The sequence below is a fragment of the Lolium perenne genome, chromosome 4 (assembly GCF_019359855.2).
Source record: "Lolium perenne isolate Kyuss_39 chromosome 4, Kyuss_2.0, whole genome shotgun sequence".
Taxonomy (NCBI): Eukaryota; Viridiplantae; Streptophyta; class Magnoliopsida; order Poales; family Poaceae; genus Lolium; species Lolium perenne.
In genome coordinates this window covers 296,359,954-296,378,750 of record NC_067247.2, presented here as the reverse complement: position 1 = coordinate 296,378,750, position 18,797 = coordinate 296,359,954, and the positions used below count along the sequence as shown (strand labels likewise).

The window sequence follows — 18,797 nt, the reverse complement described above, 5'->3', positions numbered from 1 at the left end:
GCCTTATGCTACCCGATTGGCGGAAATAAACCTGTATATTTATCTACTACTAGTACTTGAGTTTGGTTTTAAAAAATCAAATATTCTATGCAGTCTTAAATACCTATAGCAGGTTCAATAAATATAAAATATATATTAGCCTACATTTTAACTAAGTTTGCGACAAATAATTAATTTAGCATGGTTGTACGTAGATATATCTATATTTTTAAAAAGTTGAGATACTCAAACGGAGGTAGTATTTTTTTTTTCTTTCTCAATAAGGAGGAGAATGCTCTCGTCATAGAGGTGTAAACGGATAGGATAATTTTCGCACCGAAATCGGCGTCCATTTTAAGATATCCATATCCAATTTTTAAGAATCCGTTGGATAAGGATATCCGATTCCAAAGTGGTGCTTCAGATATGGATATGATATGATATAGTAAATAGCATGCGGATATATAGATTATCCGAAATTTAATTAGAACAATCCGAAGGTTTTAAACTGGATAATCCAATTTTTTAGTCAAAAGAGAAGGCCAGTTTTGCAAAGTTAGTAGTTATTGAGTTACTAAATTAATTTGACGAGCATGTTTAGCTCTACATTCTATCAATGCTTGAGTTTTAGCGTAGTGTATCTTTTTTTATCTTAACTACACAAGGATGTAAGTTTAAATCTCTCTCAATATTTGCAAAAACTATAAGTATCAGCCAATGAGAGCATATATCAAACTATTTTTTTTCGTTTCGGTTCGAGTTCCCATTCGGATCCGTAATCTGATATATCTGTATTCAAAGCTGAAATCGATTAATATCGGTTTGGCTCCGAATCCGGAAAAAAATATATGGTAAGGATATGGTACGAGCTCAATCCTATCTAATCCGAGCAGTTAAACCCCTGTTCCGTGAGGTACTGTTGCTTCTGAGCTCCATCATGGCCTGGCCATTCAGTCGTTCACGCCCTTTGCTGTAGCAGCTCGCAAGGACGACAAGCCCTTAAACCCTGCAAGGATTCCCAGTAAACATCACATGCAACGCATTCCCAAATATCATCTCCGACAGAAAAAAGAAAACCCAGGTTCCTGTAACCAAATCATCATCATCACCACTTAAACAGCATTAGCTACTACTCAAGAGTCAATCACCCGAATCAAGGGCGGTAAATAAATTGGTGGATCCTTAACGCCCACGCTAATTAGGCACGCCATTTGCTGCGGTAACAGTCCTTACCACCACCGGTCGGCCCAGCAGTAAAAAGCAGTAATCTCCTCCGATTGAGGGGCCATTAAACCCGTCCCCTTCTCCCTGTCTTCCTGTGCCTTCCTCCCCCGCCTCCGTCTCCTCCCCACAATCACCACCGCCGCCGCCGCCATCCGGCTGCCGAGCCCGGGGCTATCCGGCGCCGCCCGCAATGCCGCGGGGGACCCGGAAGCGGAGGCGCGAGCCGTCCCCTGACGCCGCCGCCGGGCAGAGGAAGCTCCTCCCCGGCGAAGTCGTCGAGGTGAGCGCCGCCGGAATCCCAATACCTTCGTGTCGCCGGTCGGTCCCCGCATTACTCTCCCCCGGCTGGCTCGCCGGGGCCGGACCGGGTTTTTGGATTCTGACGATTCCCCTGTAGCCTGCCTAGTAGTGTGGTTGGCTCTGATCGATTGATAAGAGTCGTGATCAGACGACTCGCGGTAATGTGATTGGTTTCGGTTGGACGCCCCCATCGATTGCTGTTTCGAGGGGGGATTCCATGACGTTGGGCCTGATTGCGTTCATATCTAAATGATTCGGGGTTGGTTACAGATACTCCTCAACAGTCGTAGTACTCCGTACTTCAGTATGTTTGGGTTAATCTGCGATGAAGTTCTTGTTAAATAAGGCCGTCAGTGCATGGTTGCGCTTTCGTCTGTGCCAGTCTCCTAATTAGTCTCTCGGGTTATTTTGCTTGGGGATTGAATCCGTCCCATCTGCATAACATGCTGAGAAGATGTTCGCTCTGGACGGGTCTGGCTTGGCATGGGGTCCTGTTGGTATGCATGTGGGAAAATTGTCCGGAACCATGTTCTTGGTTGGTACTCGAGCGAGTTCGGATATTGATGGTTTCTCATCGAAGGATCGTATTGCTTCAGTAGATGTTTTGGTGATTGCTTTGCTGTGTTTTTTTGTTTTGACAGAAATCGTTTTGCTGTGTTGCGGATACCAGTCGCCTTTGTTTGTTGACCATTGGTGCCTGACATTTGGAGCATTGTATTAGTTTGGTAGGAATGCAAAAGAAATTTCTAGGAAGTCAGAGCCAGCCGTCTTTGTTCTTACATCCTGTAGTTCGCATGCATGTAAAGAATATGCATTATCCATGAACCATGGTCAGCTAATAGCCTCATCTGAATAATCTGCTTGGTACGTATCCGTCCTTCGGGTTCTTTGTTATCGCCACCACTGATGCATGTTGGAAATGCTGTCTTTTTTTATTTTCCATTCTCACTATGAACGCTCTTATACCTGTGAATGGTCATAGATTCATTCATTGATATGGTTCTGTTCTGCAGGTCTTTAGTTTTGATCCAGGGCTGTGTGGATCATGGCATCAGGCAGTAGTCATTGATATTTTGGACAACTTTCGCTCTGTAAGGTACAATGATTTTGTTGATGACAATGATAACGGGTCACCTCTTGTTGAGAAAGTTAAGGTATCAGATGCTGTTGATGGCAAGTCAAGTGTGTCTGGGGGATTCGCTCGTGGAAAAATAAGACCGGTGCATCCACATCAACCGCTGCAGGTATCTGATGCAAGCTATGGACTCTGTGTTGATGCGCTGGTGGAAGGATCCTACTGGGAAGGTGTTATCGCTGATCATGCTGAAGGATCCGTGGAGAGGAAGGTCCTTTTTCCTGATGAAGGCGATGAACGCGTTATGGCGGTTGATCAGCTGCGCCATACTCAAGATTGGGATGAAGTTACTGGCAAATGGAAACCACGCGGATTCTGGTTGCTTCTCCAGTTGCTTTTATCATATGAAGAGAAAGATGGCTTACCTGTATCAGTCAGGCAGATATGGTACGACTTGAGATCAGATCCTTCCTTGTTGACAGAAGCCAATTTGTGGATGTGTGGGACGAAATCTTTTTGGGAGAGATCAGTTGCAGTCCTTATTGCAGAATTGTGGTCCGTATGTGGCAGACCTCTCCATGATGGATATCACTCTTGTAGATCAGCAGAAGCTTTAACATCTGCAGACTTGCCAAATAAGAAGGTCGAGCCCACTGTCTTGGATAAGCTGGATTCCACAACAGCTGATATCTCCCAGACCATGTCAGAGTTCATCTCATACTATCGGAGCAATGACAGGATAGGTGCTCGTGCCAAGCGGGATCCTATAAAGCGCCATCTTAAATCATTAGGGTGGACCTTTGTAGAAGATAGACCCAAGAACAAGTATTGTGTCTCACCTGATGGAAAGCGCTTCATATCTCTTATAGGAGCATGTGAGGCTTATCTGGCACAGAAGGATTGTCATACAAATCATTTGGTTTTACATAGAGTGACACAAAGTAATGAATATATCAACCCAACTGGCATGGATCTTGCCCTAAGGGAGAACAAATCCTACAATAAATTGAGTTCGAATGCCTCTACTTGGAAACCAGAGCAATTGAATGCAGAACTTTCCCCAGTGATAGGGTCACTGCTTGTTAGTTACCAAGAGGGCACCACCCTTTCCCAGAGACACATTAGTGAAACCATGAGGATGAAGCTGAAGAAGCATCTGTTGGCATTAGGTTGGAGTATTGAGGTCAGAGAAGATAAAGTTACAAGACATCAAGGTAAACCAGATATTAATAAGAGATATCGGTACAAGTCACCTTTCGGGAAGACCTTTTTTTCTATCCTTAAAGTACTCAAAAGCTTCACAGTTCAATGTGATAAACAATTTCAAGGCAACAGAATTGAAGACAATTATTTGGCAGCAGACAGAGTAAATCTTGATGCAACAGTTTTGAGTGACCTGACAAGACTTGGTAAACGCAAACGTGGACAGAAATCTAATGACATAAGAAAATACATAGACTTCATGGAAGCAGATGCGCAGAACTCCAGGAAAAAGAAATGCCTGAGATTAAAAGCTAAGAACTTCCTCAAATCTGCTGGGTGGAAAGTCTGGCGAAAGAAAAAATCTAGTAAGAAGCGGGAACCCCGTTATGTTGCTCCATATGGTAAGTCCTACAACTGTCTGCTGGCAGCATGTAAAGGATACCTAGAGCAAGGATATCAAAAGGAGAATAATGCAAGCTTTGGGATCACCACCGATGACATGTTTACCTTGACTACATGTCATGGAAAATCCAAGAAAAGAAAATCATCATCAGCTCCTATGAATCAGGCACGAGTTTTGACTTCAAGACATGAACAGATCCTGCCATCTCAGCATCGTGCTAAAACTGTTCTGTCTTTGTTGGTAGAAAAAAACATTCTATTACCTAGAGTTAAACTTATTTATAAGCAAAGAAGTGATGGGCCTCAGATAAAGGAAGGTTCTGTTGTTAGAGATGGAATAAAATGCAGGTGTTGTAATGAACTATTCAGTCTGGAAAGTTTCGAGGTTCATGCTGGGTGCAGTACTCAGTTTCCTGCTGCACATATGTTCTTAAAGGATGGGAGGTCCCTTTCACAGTGTTTAGTTGAATTAATGGGTGAAAACAAGCCCAAAGATTCACTGCATGTGCGCTTGAAGAAAAATTATTCAGATCTGGAAAGTGATTCAATATGCTCTATATGCAATGACGGCGGGGACATATTACTTTGTGACGGTTGCCCTTCAGCCTTCCATCATGCTTGTGTTGGTCTGGAGGTACTCCTTATATTCCATGCCTATATTGTTGCGAGTCTCATGTTACAGCACAGAAGCATGTCATTTTCAGTCATATATTTCAAAAGCCATTTTGCTTCATGGAATAGTTTCCATTCAAACTGTCTTTTGAATAATACACGACACATGTGGTCTCAGCTTCATAGTTAGTTCATACAGTTTGTTTTCTTACATAATCAACATTTCTTTCTATATGAAGTTATGAACTTGTTTGTCTGATGAAGGTAAATTCAGTAACACAATGATTTTATAGGCCACTCCAAAAGGAAGCTGGTACTGTCCATCTTGTAGATGCAGTATTTGTGACTCTGGTGATTATGATCCTGATACCAACAAATTCACTGAGAAGACTGTTATGTATTGTGATCAGTGTGAACGTGAATGTATGTTTTTTTGGACACTCGATAATGATAGATAATTGTATTTTAAATCCTCTGATTTCTTTTCATCATATTTTGACAGATCATGTTGGTTGCATTAGAAACAAAGATGATCAGCTTACCTGCTGTCCAGAAGGGTGCTGGTTTTGCAGTAGGGAATGCTCAGAGGTATGGCAGTAGATGAAATGCTTTTTCCATCCTGAATTACTTGGGGATTAAATTTGAACATCTTGCATGCTCATTATGTTGTCTCTTAGCCATCACATGATCAATTCTGATGTGCAGATATTCCAGCATTTGCAAGAGCTTATTGGGAAACCAATTCCAACTTCAGTTGAAGGCTTATCATGTACCATACTGAAATTTGATAGAGAAAATGTCAGTGGCAATGTTGATTTTGACAATGAGAAAATGGCAGAACAGTATGGCAAGTTGTGCATTGCACTTGATGTTCTTCATGAATGTTTTGTTACTATTATCGAGCCCCGCACACGGAGGGATGTTTCTGAAGATATCGTGTTCAATAGAGAGTAAGAACTGCTATGGCACCATTTGGTGTGTCGGTCTTCATTTTATCTTCTATTAATCATGTGTCAATTACTCTTTATGACACGTGCTTTCTGGGATTATTAAAAGCATTAGCTTACACTACCTTCATTTCACATCATTGGTCCTTTATCTTTGTAGTCTTTGTTTGAAGATATTTCATTCATTGAGGCAATAAGAAATGTAGCTAATGCAATGTTTCTGCTCTCTACACCTACTTTCATGCTTTTGAAAGAGGTTATGTGGTTGTAATGTCATTTAGTAGGGGTATGCATGGTCATTTCTAACTCCTCTGTAGATTTTTTGTTTCCTTGGAGTAATATATTACTCCCTTCATTCCTTGATATAAGGTGTATAGTTTTCTCGCACGAATATTAACGCATAGGCTGAGACGGCAAATTCTGTTGTTTTGGGACATTAGTGCCCCTGGGTGATCAACGTGAGACTAGAGAAATAAGGAATGTCTTGTCGTCATCTCTCTCCTAATCTAATTATATACCTCCTATATTAGCGTACATGACAGGTCCTATATATGAGCTACGTTTGGGAAAGGAAAAAAAGGAGTCCTAATTTTATGGTACATGCAGATCCTGACGGGATCTTTCCTCTCTTATACTTTTCTTAATTTTAACGTGAGGCAGCTGATTTAAGAATCGCTTGTTTCCTCCATTCCAGGAATTTGTACCTGGGGTAACCCAGGGTTAAATTTGTCAAGGCTGGCCTTGAAATTGCTATACACCTTATATTCTGATTTTTTTTGCGAAAAACTATACTCCTTATATCAAGGAACGGAGGGAGTAGTTTAGATGTATATCAGTTTTATAGCATGGATATTCTTCTATAGTGCGCAAATAGAACTACACTCGCATAGTTATACTATGAATTGTACCTACCAGTTAACATTTCTTTTCTCTATTTCACCTCACCAGTGCTGGAAATTTTGCCTAAGTTACCTATCGTTTCTAGTATATTTGACACAATAATTTATTTATATACATATTATAGATCTAAATGTGACTGATATTCCTCTGTTAATTAACTGTCATAAATGAAGGCTAATTCTTTTTTATCTATCATCTACAGATCAGATCTCAGACGCCTTAATTTTAGGGGATTCTACACGATACTTCTCCAGAAAGATGGTGAGCTGTTATCTGTCGGCACTTTTAGGTATTGTATCCTTCACAGTGATCCTCCTTTGTAATGGAAAGCTTTCATTTTAGCATTTTTCTTCATGTCACAATTCAATTTTCTGATTAGGGTATGCGGGAAGAAGTTTGCGGAGCTGCCTCTTATTGGCACAAGAGTTCAATATCGTCGACAAGGAATGTGTCGCCTTATTATGAATGAACTGGAGAAGGTTGTTACTAGTTCAATTTATGTCAAAATCAACGGCAGTTATGAGACGGATCTGAATTCTGCAACATTATGTGCTCATTTGCTTGTCAATACTTCTGACATTTTTTGAAGTCTGCTGATGAATTCACTTTCTTTTACTTTCCAGTTACTCTCTGGCTGGGGGGTGGAAAGGCTTCTCTTACCGGCAGTTCCTCAGCTTCTGGAAACATGGACAGGACCCTTTGGTTTCACAGCAATGTCTAACTCTGACAGGTTTGACTTGGCAGAGAGTAGCATTCTCAGTTTCCAGGGAACAACCTTGTGTCACAAGATTCTAAATGCTGCGGGTCATAATCCAAAGGATTTGAGCATCCAATTGATCCTTAATGCTGAACAAATGGAGTTGGGGGAGAACAGCATTGTCAGTTTTGAAAGAACCACTTCGAATCATTCAGAAGAGTTGAAGGTTACAGCGCTGACCAACTGTAACAGTTTAGAGTTGAGAGAGAACTCCATTTTCAGCTCTTGGGGAAGCACTATTTATCAGAAGGTTTCAAGTGATGCATTTGGTCATCCAGAAGAGTTGAATGGTCTCTCTCTCTCTCCCTCTCTCTCTCGCTCCCCGTGCTTTAGTCAACACTTAGGAACACCAGTTTTCTGGGATTTTAAAATGAGCTACCTCTATGCTCTTGTCTCTTTCCACACAGCTGTAGATGCACAAAATACTGTATTGAACTGATAAGTTGCTTCAAACATGCTTGCCTTTTGCATACTTTAATACAGCTCTTATTGGCAATTACAGGGTCTGAATACCAAGTGGAGTGTACTGGTATCGTTCGTGAGATATTGGAAAGTGATAGTCAAGAAAGCACTTCAGTGGTGATAGAGGATACTGACCGACTGGAGCATGAGCTGCTACTGGAAATTCGGAGTAACAGTGGTGAAGAGGACAGTTGTGCCATTGATGTTCCCACTACTACTCCAAATCAAGAAGTTAGTTTTACAGTTGATGCCCATGAGCAACCATATGGCAGGTAGGTTTTCTTGAGGTCAGTTCCTGAGAGTCAAACGAAAAATTAGTGAATATGCTGAAAGAGGCAAATATTGTAGACTACGCAATGACATTATTATGTCAAACTTTGCTGTAATCAGGGAATTTTTATGACTAGTGCCATTCTGAAAGGCTGTGTGTGTTCCTTCATTCACCTAACTGTTACATGTCAACATTTTACTGGTTTTTTTTGGAACGTACCAACTCAAGATTTTACAGTAACTGAAAGAACACCTTCTCTAATTCTTATGTAGACACAAGCCTATTGTCACTTTCTTTATGGAGTGTTGATGATGATATTTTTCTAGTCTTGGTGCAGATCATCACAGCGAGAATTGTGTTTTGACTGACATTAGGCCTGTCGCAGTACGTACCTTGCATATATGGTATGCTTGCTTTCCTATTACTTCAGGTACCTGCAAATGACTAACTCATTTGTGTCGCTTTGTTTTGCAGAAAAAAGCGCTTCCAGGATTGAAACTGAAATTCTCGGGTAAATGCTACAAACGAAGTCGAAAGAGCAGTGGCTGTCGAGGAATGAAATTGAGGTTCTCGGGTAAATGCTACAGACGTAGTCGAAAGAGTGGTGGCTTCCGGAAACCAGGAGTGTGTGGCTAAGGGTCTCCATAAAATGACCGAAGGGTGGATCCATTCCTCCAATGCTTTGGATCCACTAGGATGAAATTTTGCACAATAAATACTCAGAGAATTTCGTATGTAGACTTTAGTCATCGCCTTAGCCTTGCCAGCTAGTCAGTCAAAAGCTAATCTGCACTCTCTAGGAAGGGTTGCTTCACGGTGTAGATCAATAAAGCACTCACTCATACTATCTATCTGTGAAAAGAGCAGTGCTTTTGCATCTGTGCTTTGAAATATGGTGTTCTTAACTGTGTAGCGTGCTGCCAATGCACTTCTTTCCTTACCCTAGATAACTCTCCGAACCGCGGTTGACAAATTCTGGACACTCGATCAGGAAGTGGATACATCAGAGAGAAACAGTACCGATGAGATGCAATAGTTCGACTTTGAGCTTCTCATCATGTTAAGTTTTTATGCTTCATAATATCGTTGGTTTTCCCAAGGGTTTGTCCCAAACCCTTCTCAGGACACACCGTTATTTGATCGCACGGTAGAATAAACTGTTGATCGCCAGGATGAGTTTCCAACAACTTATGCTTCTGGGCTTCTTGATTCCCTTCCAAGGTGCACTCTTAGCACTGGCGTTGTGGTGCTAAGTCATCCATCCACAGAGCATTAGCAAAAACGCATGAGAACGATAACTTGGAGCAGGATGAATAAAAGCTCCCGTAGTAGACCAGGTATGCCAAAGAATTAATGGTTGAAAAGAGAAGATTTTATCTTCGGGTGAAAAGGAGGTGCTACTCCAAGTGATAGCTGAAGCAATATCATCTTATGGGATGTCAGTCTTTAAGACTTCAAAACAGAATTGTAAAGGAATCACTAGTCATTTTTTTTTGGTGAGGTGATGGTGCTAATCAAAAGAGGGTGCATTGGTTAGCGTGGTGAAAACTATTTGTTTCGAAGAAGTAAGGAGGTATGGGTTTTCGAGACATTCATCGTTTTAACCTTGCTTTGTTAGCTAAACAGGCTTTGGAGGATTTTGGAGGAACCTGAGTCTCTTTGTGTAAGAGTTCTTTGTGCCAAATGCTTCCCCTTCGGGGTCCTGAATGTGACAATGAAGAAGGGCAATTCTTTTTCTTGCAAAGTGTTTGGGCTGGCATACAAATTAACTTTCAAGAAGGGACATATTTGGGGTGTTGGCGATGGAAAAAACTTCAATATTTGGAAGGATGAATGGATACTTGGGTATTACTCACGCAAGGTAATCACACCGAAGGGACAAAACGTGTATAACGAGTTAGTGAATTGATTGGTATAGATGTGATTACTCTGCAAAGGGGTCTAGGAGATCCACTTTCACCATATCTATTCTTATTTGTGCGGAGGCTTTTTCGGCATTGTTGAATAAAGAGGAGGAGAATGGTAGTTTAAAATGCATCCAAGTGTGTACAGATGCCCCGAGCATAAATCAGCTTTTGTTTGCAGACGACTTCGTAGTGCTGACCAAGGCTTCAAGAGTGAATGCCAGAACTCTGCAAAATATACTACAGCTATATGAGATGTGTTCGGGACAGACAATAAATTTTAACAACTCGTCCGTTCTTTTTAGTAATTACACAAGTGGTGCAATGAAGAGAGAGATATTGGAGAAACTAAATATTAATGAGGAGGATAAAACCGATAAGTATTTGGGATTACCAGTCTATGTGGGCAGATCACGAATGAAAACGTTTGAATACATAAAAGATAAAGTGTGGAGGAGAATTCGAGGTTGGATGGAACACATGTTGTCAAGAACTGGCATGGATCTGCTTATCAAGTCTTGTGCACAAGCTATTCCCACATTTGCCATGTATTGTTTTGATCTTACTAGACCACTAGTTGAATGCCCGTGCGTTGCCACGGTCTGGTAAGGTTTTTCTTGTCCCACGTATCGCACACCCATAAATGTAATGCATGTAAGAATTCAACCGTGTAAAAAATGGCGGTGCTATCTGATATGGACCAACAACATACATATTTAATATTTTAATTAATTAGACTCTATTTCCATTAAAAACAATTCAACCCATAACAATATGCCTTTTAATAAAAACTGATGTAATATGCAAGAATAGCATCTGTAAGGTTAATGTACCCTGCAATTGGAGTAGTTTAATGCCAACATCTGTACATAATAAGTACACTTCTATTACCAAGCTCTTCCCCTTGCTCACTTCCCCCATCCCCACACTTTACGGAATGCCCCGTAGTTCTTCTAAAATACCTATTCTAAATATCTATATAGTGCATCTCTATAACTATTTTTCTCCGAAATTTTGTTCAACTATAGCAGGTTCTCTAAATGCCACACCATATGTATCCCAGTCGCATATATATTATGATAATAGTCTATACTAACAACATTTGTTTGCCTCTTCGAGCTTGTTCACAGGAGGGGTAGACACAATGTTGGTTTGCTTATTTCAGCTTGTTTTCATGGGAGGGTAGGTTGCTCATTTCCTCCAAGATCAAAAGTTATGTTTCTCACAACTTACATCTGGATCAGCCATCAACATGCTACATCAACCCATGTATAATTTAGAGAACACAAATAACCACAGTATATGTATGAGAAGCAACAACAAACAATAAGATTTTTCTGGAATTATTTGCAAGGAGACATAAAGGTCATGACCATAAGCTAGCAATGGAAGCACGCATTGGCACCTCTATATTTCCTAGTCTCCTCCTTCTTATCTCCCCGGCGTGACCACTCACCTAGTAAGCGCATTAGATCACCGTTATCCCTCCACGACACCCGCACAGCTCCACGAGACGATCTGCCAAGAAGTAATCTGTCTTCTCAAAATCAATCCTAGGCCATGGATGCATGCCAAACTTTTATTAAGTTTTAGTTGATCTCTTGGAACATGTAAGAAAATAAAAGAGAGCTGCTCTAGTTGTTAACATTTATGGTAATTAAAATAGGATCTCCGAGCTGGGAATTAGCCATCATGCTTTCACCGTTTTTTATAGATATGTTCTTCCTGTTCTCCTTGTTTGGTACCAAAGTATTAGAAAAAAACAAATTAACAGAAAGCTACAGTTTTTTTTTTGCGTGTAGGCACAAGATACTACGGTTTTGATATGCTCGTATCATTGTTTTTTGGAAGTATTAACAATACTTTGATATGTTTGGCTAGTGTTAACGCCACCATAGAAACACCGCAGTAACATGGCGAGGGCATCGCAGCGCCACGGCTCGTGAAGCTTGCCAGAAGTGGCGTGAGGACTAAGCCAACAACATCATCAACGATAAGGACTATAGCAGATGACACGTTCTCAACTCCCTGGTGTTGTCCAGTGTGCGTCTCTCCCTCTCCAAGCATGGCCACTTCGCCCGCTTCTTCCGCGTGGGACAGCCACTCACCGTTATTTTCTAACTTTCTCCGTTTTGAAATAGTTTTTCCAATATAGTTCGAAAACACCACAGTTTCTAGTCATTGCCAAGCACATAAGAGTATTTTAAAGTGTGGTAAAATTGTGGAATTATGCAAATATTTCAAAAAACTTTGCTGTAATCGCCGCATTTAGCCCAATAAAACACAAATGAATACAACAACCTATTTTTAATAAGGTAATTTTTTGTTGTTGTTGCCTTCAGTGAAACATACATGAGATAGCATCAACTATAGCACCAATACGATCAGAAGTAGTCACCAATATCATGTCAGAGGGTATAGCAATCCAAGAGGGATATGCTTCTCCTTCTCTTGTGTCCATATGTACTATACCATTGCCCAAGTCAAGTCTCCAATTATATGAATGCAGCTAATTCTGAAAAAAGATAACAAACAAAGCCGGCTGGGACCGTCTAAGATGATACAGTAGACCAATACCAGGACAACCTGCAAAAATGCATAACTGGGAGAAAAAATAACAAATCAAAAAATAAAATATGAAACATATCATCCTACCCTAAGATCAAATAAGTTGATCACACAGAACAACATCTGCAGGGAGAATCACGGCAATTCATGGTAGACTGCATACTGAATGAGCTTAAGTTCCACGGTAAAAAGAAAAAAGGAAATACATAATTTCGTAACTGAGCTAGCTGGAAGTGCTCAAGATTGAATGGACTAATCCCCGTATATAGTGTAGCCATAACACCTACTTGACGCTCTCTCATAATCAATCAAAGGAGGAAGTGGTAAATACATGAAAATATGACGAAATTGATATGAAAAGAGAAAAAAGAGCTACTGGAAACATAAGGATTTGCATTATTATTTGCGCATCTTGATCTATTTCTTTCCTTTTTACCATGTCGCCTTCTCTTCTGACATGGAGTCCCTAGATGTAGCGATCCACGGTTCCATGCCCTTCAACATGACACCTCCTTGTTCGCTACCCATTTCCATTGCCATCGGAATTGCAAAGTTGCTTTCGGTGGTGAAGTATAGCAGAGTAGGCTTCAAAGTGCAAAATGGAGATTTAAAAGAAAAGGAGATGGGTCGTGGTGGCGCTGATGGGAGGAGAGGAGCCGGATAAAACATCATGGGGAAATACTTTGGTGCTTCTATGGCAGATGAGGATGTAGCAGTCTTTTGCATATGATGAGAGGTTTAAGAAGTGGTTCGGCAGAATCAGGACATGGTTCAGTTCAACAAGAAAGAACAAGAATCAATTATGTTTGTTACACTGTTGCTGAAAGAATTCTCGCGGACTTGGGATTAGCGGCAGAGGAAGAGGAAGGGTGCATGTGTTGGCGCTGTAAATGTTGATCGCACTACTATTACGAATGGGACGACGTGCAAGCACCACCATCACATATTCAAACATATAAAAATAAATAATAAATATTTTACTCTTTTGTCTTCCTTAACAGAAAAACAGGTGTACATCTTTTTGTCTAAACTGAATATATAAGGTTTATGCATTTGGGGTAACATTATTAACCGACAATACTTTGTCCTCAAGACATAATTAATAATTACATTATTGTATTGATAAAATATTAAGTTCCACAAACTTGGTATGAAATCAAATTAGCCTAGCAGTGCAAATAATCCAAACTCCTTCTGTATACTGGAACATTCTTTTCAGAGATAACTTTTTATATCAGGACAATGAATCTTAAAGCAGTCATCAAATGGATAATGTGAAAGATAAATTGCAAAATAATTTAGTTGATCGTGAAAATAAGACATGATAATAAGATGAGAAAGTGAGAGGCCACTTTGCCATACCTCATATATCCTGCAAGCAGTATACGTTATAAGACAGATGGACTGCCCTGAACCTGCATTTAGCAAAGCAGACTAAGACAACAAACTCAGCAGATCCAGTGATTTTGAGGTTTCGAATTTAGGAAAAGTTAGATTGATAAGCTTATGATCCCTATTGGCACTTGTGTGGTGTTTCTCTCCCTAGCAATTCTTCAAACACGTGAGCATGGCACATAAATATCAAGCAGTCAACGAACATTCATTTCTTTGCATACCAATACCATATTAGGCATAGAAAATAGAGAAATGAGATGAGTAGTAACCGAGTGATGCATTATTCCAACTCCTTGACTGGTGACCCATCCATGTGTTGGTGACCAGCAGGCACCGCAACCCTGATAAGTTACAGGCTCAAATGCAACCTCATGTCGCGCCCCTCATCGTTCTACTTTTCTATTCTTATGATATGAACCTGCAGAGAAGAACATAGAAGCTGTTATGACCAGAACCTGCACGATTTGGAATCAATAATCCGTACACACACCATCAATCACTGCTCAAGGGAGATGACCGAGACGAAGATTTTGGGAAGCAAGACGGCGTCGTCGTCCCGGATGGGGAAAATGATGTGGTGGCGGCGAGCCCTTGATCCCTCCACGCAAGAAGCGGCACCATGGCGAAATCCGCAGTCTGACTCTCGATAGGCGGGGTGGCGGGAGGGGAAAGGAAGCCACGGTGGTCAGGCCTTGATTAGGAGGCAAGGAAAGATTTGATTACATGGCATTATTAGGAAACAATGGCATTGGCAAACGTAGTGATTGCTTTCCATGCATTTGGTGTTTGGCTGTTTGCTTTCCATGTTTCATTTTGAATTACCATGATTATGGTGGTCTTGTGATTATGTCGATTCTCTCCCCTGATTGTGGTGATCATGTGATTGATTTTTTGTGTTTATTCCTTAACTGGCCCATGTCACATCGATGGTGAATGTTTGGTGGATGTTTGTGAGGGCAATCGTACGGTCCGGATGTCTCCAATCTTTGACATCAAACATTTTTGACGACATACGAACTCGAATATAATAGTAAAGATTGATTAATACCGTGATTGATGATACCATAATTCTGTGACGGCTGACAAAAGGAAGGAGGATGACAGATTGATATCGCGCGTGAGATTGTTTCCTAATTAGATCGGACGAAACGGAGACCGTGAGATTGATTGGATGGCCAGGATCTTTTCAATGACGACCACCAAAGTGCGTTGAGTGTCAAACGACCAACTCCCATTTAATAGTAAAGATTATGTGAGCAAATAAGTGCTACGATATGTAGATTTTGGTGGAAACAACAAGAAAAGGAGAATAAGATGCATTTGTTGAGCTGGAAAGTTTTGACAAAACTGAAAATGTGAAGGAGGAATGGGTTTTTGAGATCTATATGGGTTTAATCTTGCAATGTTGGCGAGGCAGGCCTGGAGAATGTTGACTGTCCCCGAGTCTTTATGTGTGAAGGTACTGAAATCAAAATATTTTTCACATACTTCAATTTTAGAAGCTGCACCGGTAGCGGGTATGTTGTACTCATGGAGAAGCATTATGAAGGGAGTGGGGTTATTCAAAGAAGGTCTGATTTGGCGTATTGGTGATAGAACTCCTGTGAAAATTTGGACAAATCCATGGATTAATAGAAAAGGGCCAACCAGACCGATCACGCCAAGAGGACAAAAGTTAGTAACCGAAGTGTGCGTGCTGTTAGACCCAATCACTGGGAATTGGGATGAACAATTAGTGAGAAATACTTTTTGGGAGATGGACTCAAAAGTGATTCTAGTTACACCCATTGGAGATGAATTTGAGGATTTTTATGCTTGGCAACCAGAGGAGAAAAGTGTCTTTTCGGTGAAGTCTGCTTACAAACTTTACATCCGTTTAAGAGATGGTACAAATAGGTCTACTTCAGACTGTGGAGAGGATAATACCTTCTGGAAAAATATTTGAAAGTTAAACTGTCCACCTTTATATATCTAGACTAGACACTAAATAGTATCTAAATTTTAATAAATTTGGACAACCGCCTCGCCGAACGTCCGGCTTCACATGATCACATCGGTAGCCAAAAATGACCGGATGAACCAATAATCCATCACATGGATTATATACTTTAGAACTTCTGCTCGCGCAAGCTTAGGTCACAAGATCCATCGTGTGCCCATATGCTCACAAGACTGTTTGAGAAAAAAACTGGCCGGCAGATTATATCCGAAAGGGACCGATTAATTCCCACCAATTCATCTAATGAACTAATCTCTCGTGCGTGACTAGCAGCTTCATCTATGGGAAGAACTGGCACGTATCACATGCGTATGTCCAGCACCCTGATGAGTACGATCAGGGGCGCTTTGACAACTTTAGTCACGACCAAGTCCACGGACAAGACAGACTGGTAGATCAGATCACCCAGTTCGCCCAATCACATCCACCAAAATCCATGGCCACGCAAAACGAGTACTAGATCGAATCTACAAGGTTTTGCTGCCGACAGAACCAGATGAATGGCAATCAAATCTAGAATAGGGGAATAGATAGGCTATGCTACTACCGGGTCAACCCGGAAAGTAATCGTATGCAGCCATGAATTACCTCTCGAAGCGGAGTGCAGCAGAAGAGAATCCATGTCACACCTCGATCCCGATGTAGTCACACTACTCCTCCTCGTGATCCCATGTACAACTCCTCGTTGATCCCACGGACAATTCATCCAAGCGCTCATGTGCAATGCCTCAAAGTTATCCACACGTAAAGAGCACGTAATATCGTGATCTGGGTGCTAGTACCAATGATGCGATCTAGGTGAAGGAGAGCGACGGCTAGGGTTTCTGTCTAACACAAAGGAGTAACCCTAATGCTGCCACCTCTCCTCTTTATATAGATCTCCTAATAGGATTTTTTTACCTTAGAGGCCCATTAGCACCATAAACTCAATAGAATATGGATCATATCCAAATCCATCCAAAGCCATTAAGTGTGTGATTCTATAGGTTCACACGACCATACCACGAGTACAATACTCGACCAATAGTTGATAGAGGCTTGTCATAAGACGTGTCCACTCCCAAAAACACATAAGATCATATTGGACGGACTTTTCACAATACTATATAGTTTTTCCCTTTGCCTCGCGATATTGATTAAGCTCGAGGTGGGATTATGCCATCTCTGTTTCTAGCTCAATCCTCTTTCTTGATTTCGTTGATTCGGAATATCTAGAAAACAAGGTTACCACTTAATCAAGAGTACGGACATGCATTTTATGGATATGATCATCCGAGTGGCAAAGAGATATCTCTCTTGTTGAGGGAGGAGCAAATCCCATGCATATTAATCAAACATGTCTTGAAACATGTATCATGACAAACCTAAAAACTATTTTTACAGCTATCTAGTTACGGTGTAACGTTTGATAGCTCCTAAGTAAGCCCTTTCACATCCCAATCACATGCGAAGATTTTAGGTCTAAGAAAATCAACATACACATTGTATGAGACTAGCGACCACATGAAATAATATAATATTCTCATAATGTCTCATGGTGGGCTAGTCAAATCCTTCTATGTACCCGATACATGTAAAATGTGTCCATAAACTTTGCATTTTATTGTGTTATATTATATCATATTTGGATCATACCTGTATTATTTCCTTGATTTTTCGGGATTTTTTTTCAAAAGACCCCCTTTATTTTCGTTATAAACTTTTTAGAACAGACGTATTTTATATTTTATATGTGACTCTTAGGGACCTATACGAGCTCAAAAGGGTCTAGGATATTTTTTCCACAACAACTTTTCACCCGAAGAAGGACTGAGCAAAAAGGAGAGAGTCAAAGTCCCCAAAAGGAATGCCATAGAGCCTTCCACGACGCTTTGCCCACCATAGGGTGGTCCACGCACCTCAACCGTTCACTTGCCGTCAATATTTCGCGTGCCTCTACATCTTGACCTAAAACCAACTACAAATATGGCCCCAATTCAATGCCAGACGCGGAAGAGGCGAAATATACAAAAACACCAAAACAGAGGCAGAACCACCAAATATTAGAGTGGCAAACACCACATAAGCCACCCCCGGTCGCTCCTCCAACTCCTTATACTCCATCTCCATCATCTCCATGATGAAGATGGAGTAGTCCAACTTTAGACTATGTCTTTTGATCCCTCCTTTTTTGCTTAGTCCCTCTTCGGCTCTCCCTCCCTCCCCCTCCGTCCCTCCCTCTCTCTAAATGATTATGGTCATATTTGTAATTCCCCTATGGTAGATCTTTTGATGATGTGATGAGTATATGAGATTGCAATTTTCAGTATGTGTGTGATGTATTTTTAAATGCATGTTACTACCCCATACATGTTTTGATCAAACTATTATGGGAGGACGCGTGATGCAAAACGAGTATGTTAGATGGAGTAAATAGTAGTAGCAACTGGATAGTGGCATAATTTTTAGACCAACTAAGCTTTATTTTACATTTTTGTTGTTACCTCACTAATGATAAATGAATGCATGCGTTACTTTCATCTAGTGACAACAACGAAGATCTCATTTGTTCAAGGTATCATATTTGTTATCTAATATCATGTAAATGTATCTAAGGCAATACTATGTGTATCCTTAAATCTAATATGTGGAGTTTTTTTTACTAGAAGAGAGCATTAGTTAGATGTGTTGCATCATCTCTATGATAGGATGTTATGTGAATCAAACACTACACAAGAGTTGTATCAATATTTATCCTGTCTTGAAAAACTATATTCGTGCCACCATGTTTATGAGAGTAGTCGAGTGAACCCATGAACC

The 18,797-nt window shown here is 40.7% G+C and overlaps 1 protein-coding gene across 6 annotated transcripts; it reads left to right on the top strand.

Annotated features, from left to right (window-relative positions):
* Positions 1-1,252: 1,252 nt before the first annotated feature.
* LOC127295840 (uncharacterized) lies at positions 1,253-9,023 on the top strand. Of its 6 annotated transcripts, none has more exons than XM_051325830.2 (11): positions 1,253-1,483; positions 2,517-4,817; positions 5,089-5,218; positions 5,298-5,383; positions 5,501-5,745; positions 6,845-6,931; positions 7,022-7,121; positions 7,266-7,689; positions 7,902-8,133; positions 8,459-8,536; positions 8,607-8,744. In XM_051325830.2, coding segments are annotated over exons 1-11 (3,774 nt in total). In that variant the 5' UTR covers positions 1,253-1,393; the 3' UTR covers positions 8,608-8,744. The 6 variants fall into 6 exon arrangements, with proteins under 6 accessions (XP_051181790.1, XP_051181791.1, XP_051181794.1 ...); XM_051325829.2 differs by having other exon boundaries at positions 1,260-1,483; positions 8,459-8,516; positions 8,607-9,023; XM_051325831.1 differs by lacking the exon at positions 8,607-8,744 and having other exon boundaries at positions 8,405-8,536.
* The last annotated feature ends 9,774 nt before the right edge of the window (positions 9,024-18,797 follow it).

Coding starts and splice junctions, on each gene's coding strand:
- LOC127295840 (XM_051325829.2), top strand. CDS start 1,394: ATGCCGCGGGGGACCCGGAAGCGGAGGCGCGAGCCGTCCCCTGACGCC. Junction 5,219..5,297: donor TGATCAGTGTGAACGTGAAT/GTATGTTTTTTT, acceptor ATATTTTGACAG/ATCATGTTGGTTGCATTAGA. Junction 8,134..8,458: donor CATGAGCAACCATATGGCAG/GTAGGTTTTCTT, acceptor ATATTTTTCTAG/TCTTGGTGCAGATCATCACA.